This window comes from Amblyomma americanum, chromosome 8, assembly GCF_052857255.1.
Source record: "Amblyomma americanum isolate KBUSLIRL-KWMA chromosome 8, ASM5285725v1, whole genome shotgun sequence".
Classification (NCBI taxonomy): domain Eukaryota; kingdom Metazoa; phylum Arthropoda; class Arachnida; order Ixodida; family Ixodidae; genus Amblyomma; species Amblyomma americanum.
In genome coordinates this window covers 13983403-13991524 of record NC_135504.1, presented here as the reverse complement: position 1 = coordinate 13991524, position 8122 = coordinate 13983403, and the positions used below count along the sequence as shown (strand labels likewise).

Here is an 8122-nt window from a genome sequence, read left to right as displayed (position 1 = left end):
TCCCCGGCATCTGCCTTTGATACTGAAGCAACTGAGCCGGGCAGCGGAAATAAAGGATAGCAGGCAGAATGGAGAAATGAAATGAAAGAGTTAAGGGTACGGGAAGAGAGGATAGGGTGAGAGGTAATATACACAAACTATTTACACAATAAGAAATGTGTACAGGTTACGCGTGTGATTAGCTTCTTCAAAACCAATTTTCAATAGGGCCGGAGTCCTCCACTAGGGCTCTTTCTCCCTTTTTTTTCACTCCCTTCTTTATCACTTCCCCTACGGCGCGGTTCAGGTGTCCAACGGTATATGAGACAGATACTGCGCCATTTCCTTTCCCCAAAAACCACCCAAGCAACCAATTTTCAATAGACCCGCCGCGGTGGCTCAGTGGTTAGAGCGCTCGACTACTGATCCGGAGTACCCGGGTTCGAACCCGACCGCGGCCGCTGCGTTTCGATGGAGGCGAAACGCTAAGGCGCCGGTGTGCTGTGCGATGTCAGTGGACGTTAAAAGATCCCCAGGTGGTCAAAATTATTCGGGAGGCCTCCACTACGGCACCGCTTTCTTCTTACACTCCCTCCTTTATCCCTTCCCTTACGGCGCGGTTCAGGTGTCCGCCGGTGTGTGAGACAGGTACTGCGCCATTTCCATTCCCCAAACACCAATTTTTCATTTCAATCTCATTTTTCATTTTTATTTAGAGAGAAGAATGATGTGACATCATTGCTAACGTTATCGCATGACGTCACATCAGGCGATGCGAATCTCAGCTCTAAAGGTCAAAGTCAAAGGTCAAGTGACCACTAGTCATCGGTTGCGTGGTTGCTGGTCATTAGCTATGATCATATACCATACAGGCATATCATGGCTATGCGCAGCAAGACACATAGTCACACATTGCTAGTCTCGGAGGTGCTGCTACACCGCTATGCTAGGATATGCGTACATCACCGTTCACTTGGAAAGGGTGGCAACCACTCCGTCTCGGTGCAGGATTCAGTAGTGTGAATTCAATGATCGGAAAATTCTTAAATTCTATTTTCTCGCCGATAAACGAGTATTTTGCTGCCGGACAAAAACTCAACATGCCAAAAAAAATATCAGAGAATGAATCCTTATTGAGAAAATTAATTTATGTTGTCCTCACTTCTCTTCAAGAGTGACTATAGAAACGTGAAATTCTTAAATTTATGTTCGCGAAAAATTACTTGCGCTATTTAAGAAGGGATTATTTTCAACACACATATCAAAGCAAGGTCAGGTTTACAGCCGCTAGAGATTCGGGAGGCTTTGCAGAGGTTCTCATTGCACAAGGTAACCATAACGGCAGAAAAGCTTAAAATTTGTGTTCGTACTTTGCACAGGCAAATATTATTAACTTTTCTAATGATTTATTCGGCGTTATGAGCTGTTTTATAATCTCTAGGCGCACAGAAATAATTATATGCTAATTTTAATTATACGCAATCGAATTTAAGTAAACCTACCAGTTTGTTTTAAATTTCTGCATTGTAGAGGCCACTGGTGACCGAGTACTTGAAGTTCTGAGACTGTCTGCTTGGGAATCACTAGGTATAATGAGAGCGGCACTCTAGATTTTTTTGAAGAATCATGACTCTAGAAAAGACATGGGGTGTCATCTCTACAGTCATCTGCTTGGTGCCGTTTCGGAGTTTCCTGAGAGCTCGAAGATCGTGCACTCTGATGATGCGGCGTCCACGACGTCATCGAGACTCAGGTACCGCCTGACAAATGTCCAGCAGTGCTCAGTGAGGTCGACAAGCTGCAAGCGTTTGTCTCCCCGCGGGTGGCAGGTGACTCGCTCCTTGACGACACCGGCCAGTCGCATGAAGGTGTGCATGTCTTCGATGGTGTTGAGTGCGCTTCGCACCGCCGCTGCGATGCCGTCCTGCTTGATGGACGCAAGATCAGCTAGACTTTTCAGAAGGAACGAATGGCGGTGGACCTCTTCCAGGGCTGACGCGTGGTACCTGTGGAAAGAGAAATACCCTTGTTGGTAGTAGGTGTAAAGCTTTCGATATGCTTCTATGTTGTTCCTAAACCTGGACTGATCAACACACTCTTAAGCTTGAGCTTACAGACAAATAATATAATTGGTTTTTGGGGAAAGGAAATGGCGCAGTATCTGTCTCATATATCGTTGGACGCCTGAACCGCGCCGTAAGGGGAGGGATAAGGAGGGAGTGAAAGAAAAAAGGAAGAAAGAGATGCCGTAGTGGAGGGCTCCGGAATAATTTCGACCGCCTGGAGATCTTTAACGTGCACTGGCATCGCACAGCACACGGGTGCCTTAGCATTTTTCCTCCATAAAAACGCAGCTGCCGCGGTCGGGTTCGAACCCGGGAACTCCGGATCAGTAGCCGACAAATGCTTTTTTAAGGAGCTCGTGAGGCCGAAAAGACGGCGTCGGCGTCTCAACGGCCGCTGCTGCCGTGGCTCCGTCGCGTCGTTAGTGCAGGAAAAACCTTGTGCAAGCTTTCAACTTCTCGCGGTGCCCCCCCCCAGGAGCGTAATGTCAGTATTGTTAGAAGCCACGCGCTCCAAAGCATCTCACAAGCACAGAGGTCCAAAACCTAATGCTCCTATCGCCGATGTTCTACCCTCTACTGAAACGTTTCGAATAATCTGCATATGTAGAATTATGGCAATATGGACTACCTAGGGGTATAGAAAAAATGTGGGAAATCACGCATTTTTGATACACTTTGCCCATGTTTTTCATATGCTGCTAGTTTGGTTTGTACACTATTTCTATATGTGTACAGGGTGAAGCGGACTGCGTAAATATTTCGAAACTCCGTGTGCGTTGTCCATATAGTCCTTGCACACTCCGTGGTTCAACACGGTGCTTATATTTACCATACGAAAAACACGGAAGTCGTTTCGTCAGAGGGCCGTACAGTCAAGGCGTTCATGAGCAATCGTTTGTTTATCTCGGCTGGTGTTAGTGCAGAAAGGCGGCCTAGAGTTACAGTAGAGGCTCCCCACGGGAGGCATAGTTTCGCTTTTGCTTCTCACAGGTCTCTCGCGCCGCAATTGGCCGAATGCCATCACGTGGCCTCAAAGCCTCCAGGCATTGCAGATAAGCCAGCACATCCACGCCCTTGCGCACTCACTGTCGGAAATCCTTTAATTCACCAATCCTCCTCGTTATTCATAATAATTAATAATAATTGGTTTTTGGGGAAGGAAATGGAGCAATATCTGTCTCATATATCTTTGGACACCTGAACCGCGCCGTGAGGGAAGGGATAAAGGAGGGAGTGAAAGAAGAAAGGAAGAATAGGTGCCGTAGTGGAGGGCTCCGGAATAATTTCGACCACCTGCGGATCTTTAACGTGCACAGACATCGCACAGCACACAGCCGCCTTAGCGTTTTTCCTCCATAAAAACGCAGCCGCCACGGAAAGAAAGCATTAGAAACTTGTGGCGTCCTGAAAAAAGATGATGTTACCTATCCGCAAAGCTTGTAATTTCTAGATAACTTATTGAGGAAGGCCTGAGTGGAACCGACGCTCTACTGGCAAGTGTGTGAATCACTGAGACAGTATTTTAATGAAAATAAAGCAAATTATACACGCGCGATTTTGTGAATAGTGCTAACATCGGCTCTAAACGCATAACCAAGCATGAAGGGACAATAGCGCTGCTTTTAAGAGGCCTGGATCACCGGGATACTTTAGCGAGCAAAATGGCAAACCAACGCCCAACTCTACTCTCAAAGGAAACAGTAAAGACCATAGAGGAAGGAAAACTCAGGAGAGGCCTCGCTACCCGAGCAGCACGCCAGAAAGTGTGCCGGAAGTCACGCGCTTTCACAAAGACTACTGGGAATCTATGGCCGAAGGCGCAGCCAATAGTAACGCCGGGCGCAGCGCCGTCGTCTGCTGCTTTGTCTGCTGCGCATGCGCAAGAGTGCTGAGACGGCAGCTAAGTAGGGGGGATGCATGGGGGAGCCGGCTTCAAAAAACGCGACGTAACAGCCACTCCCGAGTTTTTTTCCTTCCTCCATGAAAGTAACTCCAAGGCGGCTAACCCTAGCACGTGCTATACGCTGCGCTTCCGTACCTGTCGAACCGGAATCCGTTCACGAAGAGCGCGGCACGTGTCAGGAGGTCGGAGTTGCGCCTCGCCGTGTCCCTGACAGCAAACCAGCACTCGGGCGCGTCCACGAAAGAATCGTCACAGAGGGTGGCGCTCATCAGGGTACGGTTGTCCCGGATACCGTCGGCCAGACGTCGGGTGACCGTGCACGAATCGCTGAAAATCGCCACTCCTCTGATGCTTCGGCTCACTATGACCACGTCTGCCAGGCTTTCCAGCTCATGGACGTCCATTAAGGTACCGGCAACGAATCTCAGCGTTTTTATGGTCTCGTTTCGAGACAGGGGTTCGAGGATGACAGTCCACCACGCATTTGGAGCGCTGACGATTTCGTCCTCCGATTCTACGGTAATTGAGAGGAATTGAAGCGCTGACGCAGTTCTCAGGTAGTTCGCCAATGCTGAAGACACTGCTTGGTCGCCTCTTGTGACCTCCAGGCTCAGTGACGTCACGTGGTCTGCTGAAGGCATCGTGCCGAATAGAGTTATGTCAGTCAGTCTATGCTTGAAAGTAGGCTCCTCCAAAGTAAGGCCGCATTCCAACGGTTCAAAATAGTCGAGAACTCGGCATGTTTTCAGAGACACTTTTTCTTGTTGTCCGCTCTCCTTTAGGGCCTTGAAGACCCGCTTACAGTCGCCGAGATCTGAATAATGTTCTTTCTGAATGGTCACTATTCTCAGATTTGCCCTCCCCGCAAGAATGGTGAAGAAACGCTCCCACATCTCCGCCGTCCAAATATGTAAAGGAAGAGTGAGTTCTTCTAATCTGTCATTGCCAGCGAGTGCGGCAAGCCAGCTGTCATAGCTGCTTCCATCCTGACAGCACTCAGTCCTAGGAGTGTCGATGATGTGCAGCGCACGAATCGCATCGTTCTCCGATATGATTTTCTCAAGGAGGATTGCACTTTCAGGCCCGAATCGAAATCCTCTCAGCGTGAACGTTGCGATGGTCTTGTTCTCCAGGAGAGCCCGAAGCAAGTCGTTTAGAAAGCCTTGATCTTCTTGGTCGGGGTCTGCCTTCACGCTCAGCGTAGTCAGCGTAGCGCTGTTTCTCACACATTCTGTGAACGTTACGCCACAGGCTTCGCCTAACACCGACTCGTCCAGCGATATTTCTTTCACAGTGGTGTTGCCCCTCAGAGCGCTGAGCAATTCATTCCCTGAACTCTGGTCCATTTGCAACTCGGGTATTCTCAGGGCGGTCAATGGCGCCGTGCGAAGAAGTGTCGACAGTGCGGAGGAGAATTCCGGCGAGCATTCCGGGACTCGGCATTCGAACTCTTCCAAGGCCGTCAGGGTCGAGATGGCGGCACACGCATCCTCTGACATGTCACCGTAGGTCGTATCGAGCACAAGCTTTTTCAGATATACGTTGTCCTGCAAAGCATCGAAGAGAACCTCTTCGGGTACATTCAGCTCGTTTAGGTTGGCGCAGACCGATGTGACGCAGCAGTGTGTCTTCAGAAGCAATCGCACGAGAGCGGCGACTTGGCGAAGCGTCACTTCTGGTCGGTGCCTTTTTACGGGAGGTATAGCGGAGAAGGTGAACAGACACAGTTGGCCATTTCTCTCGGGCAGGTAGCGAATTTCTAGCCCACCGTGGCACAAGAACTCGTTCCACGTTGAAAGGTTCTGAGCTATTTGGCACGTCCGTCCTTCGGTCCCTGTACAGTGGAGGCAGCGGCCGATGTCCTGTCCTGAGAAGGGGCCTGTTGCGGCGTCTAGGTTTACCTGATCGATGCAGGCAAGCACCAGTGGGTCTGCCGCGAGGAACGCGCTGGAGAGCTGGCTGGCTTGCCAGTGATCTGCCATGTCCACTGCGCACAAAAGAATGCGGGGCTTGCGCGATATGCTTAATTGTGCGTATCAGAACGGCCGGCACCACTGCGGATATTCGTATTCCTTCGGAAGAGCTTAAGTTCGCTCATTTGTGGCCGCGAAAGTAACACAGGTAGTTTCAGCCGAGGTTCTACAAGCATTATTGTGCTTTACTTCAGAAGTAAGCGAAGTCACTTCTAATACGTGCGGTAACTAATTATGTAAGTTTTGTCTTGCTTGAACGGTCCCTAAGAAGCACAAAACAATCACGACATATGACTGCGGTACTACTGAGGCAGGCCTTGGCGACCGTGATATCTTTATTCCTGTAAACTCACGGGCTATGTGCTCCTTCTCTCAACACTCACACTACAGAAGTCTTATTTAAGTTGTGAAATTTATTTTACAGAGACCAATCCAGATGCGCCAAGGGCGGTTTAGAGGACCATTAAACCCTAGGTTCCTGGATTCAGTCGAGATGTGTCCAGTACATTTCACAACATACCTTATACTGGAGTAGGATCACGAGGCTACACCTTCTACTGTAGTAACCAGTCCTCACGTGCCAACCACGCGCTATGCGGGATCGAAGCTGTATGACACCTGGCTCACAACTGTTTCACTGCAACAAGTTGTGAAGTATGAAATGAATGCCACTTGTGCGTTCTGGGCGTACATTCTCAACGGGCACTGAAACTTCATTGGACGTCTGCAGGACGTCTCCGACGTTTCCAGGAAGCCCAAGGGAGTTTCAGTGCTTATTGGGTTTTCGAATTGGAAACTGGACGAGCGTGGGATCAAAACCCTGTCACTGAAGCCTGTGTCGAGTTGTAATTTTGTTTCGTTCAGGGCGCATTTGGTTTGCGGTGCTTACTAAGAGCGGTGGCCTCACAAAATCAATCAGCCGGTCAGTCACTCAAGCATTCAATAATATTTAATCAGAGATAATTGCGCCGAACCTAGCATGTTCATTGGACACGCTGTATTCAGCATTACGCTACGACACAGTAACCTATTTTTTAGAACTTCCGGTTTATTCAAACTGATGCTTCGCGCCTTCTATATCCCCCCCCCCCCTCTCCTAATTAAAGAAATCGTTTTATTAGAACACATTTCTCGTCACCCTTAGCTCGAACCATCCTGACTGAACCATATAATGCGTTCGAGTTAAGCCATCATCCGAAGGAAAAAAGCTGCCTGCCTCTTTGATACGTCCAATAGGCGTTTGAATGCGCGCCTGCTTTGGCTTCAAAAAAAGAGAGAGAAAACCGAATTTTTTTCCACGCTTAAAAAAAAAAAAACGCAACACTTTCTTTTTGCCCACAGTTTGATAATTATGATAGCGAATGCAGAAGGCGCCCCTTTTTTTCGACACCAAAACAACGCCGCCTCATCTGCCGAATGTCAAGACTGCTTTACCTTACCTCACGGGATAAGCAGCCAATAAAAATTTTTCGCAAGGAAGCCGAGAACTAAAACAAGCGATGCCTGTCCACAGATGGTTTATTACAAACGCTTTCTCAGACAGAAAATCATACAAGGTCTACCAGTGCATGAACTGCAGGCATAACAACTTTTGCTTACATATGCGTAATGTTGTACGGTGAGCTTCGGTTTCCATGTACTTGGAAGTTGTTTGTTGCCTAGGAGTATTATTGCTCTGTGCGTTACGTGATATGGCTTAATATAAAATTTAAATAAGTTTTTTTACAATACCGGCAGACGGCAGAATAGCCCGCAGGGAACTTTTCCGGCAGTTTGACTCCATTGGCTGATTACGGTCACATGACGGCATACAGCCAATGAAACGACACTGCCGGAACTCTCTTTTTCCAGCTGTTTTGCTCGCGAAGTACCCTGGACAAAAAGTTGCAACAGCCGGCAATTAAACCTAACCCAATGAATCTCAGAACGCTACCTAAAGGCGGCATACTCCTAGGGGAAACAACTATTGATTTGAAAAAAAATTGATTTTTGGGGAGGAGAAATGGCGCAGTATCTGTCTCACATATCGGCGGGCACGTGAACCGCGCCGTAGGAGATGGGATAAAGGAGGGACTAAGAGAAGAAAGGAAGAAGCAGGTGCAGTAGTAGAGGGCTCCGAAATAATTTCCACCACCCGGGGATCTTTAACGTGCACTGACATCGTATCACACGGGCGCCTTTGCGTTTCGCCTCCATCGAAA

The 8122-nt window shown here is 48.5% G+C and overlaps 1 protein-coding gene across 1 annotated transcript; it reads right to left on the bottom strand.

Moving 5' to 3' along the window:
• Positions 1-1274: 1274 nt before the first annotated feature.
• Positions 1275-5930, bottom strand: LOC144100065 (uncharacterized). The gene is made up of 2 exons (XM_077633109.1): positions 4084-5930; positions 1275-1985 (listed from the first exon to the last, which is right to left on the bottom strand). The coding sequence occupies exons 1-2, from the start codon at positions 5928-5930 to the stop codon at positions 1643-1645; spliced, it is 2190 nt and encodes a 729-aa protein (XP_077489235.1). The 3' UTR covers positions 1275-1642.
• Between the last annotated feature and the right edge of the window lie 2192 nt (positions 5931-8122).

Coding starts and splice junctions, on each gene's coding strand:
- LOC144100065 (XM_077633109.1), bottom strand. CDS start 5,930: ATGGCAGATCACTGGCAAGCCAGCCAGCTCTCCAGCGCGTTCCTCGCG. Junction 1,986..4,083: donor AACGGATTCCGGTTCGACAG/GTACGGAAGCGC, acceptor CTCTTTCCACAG/GTACCACGCGTCAGCCCTGG.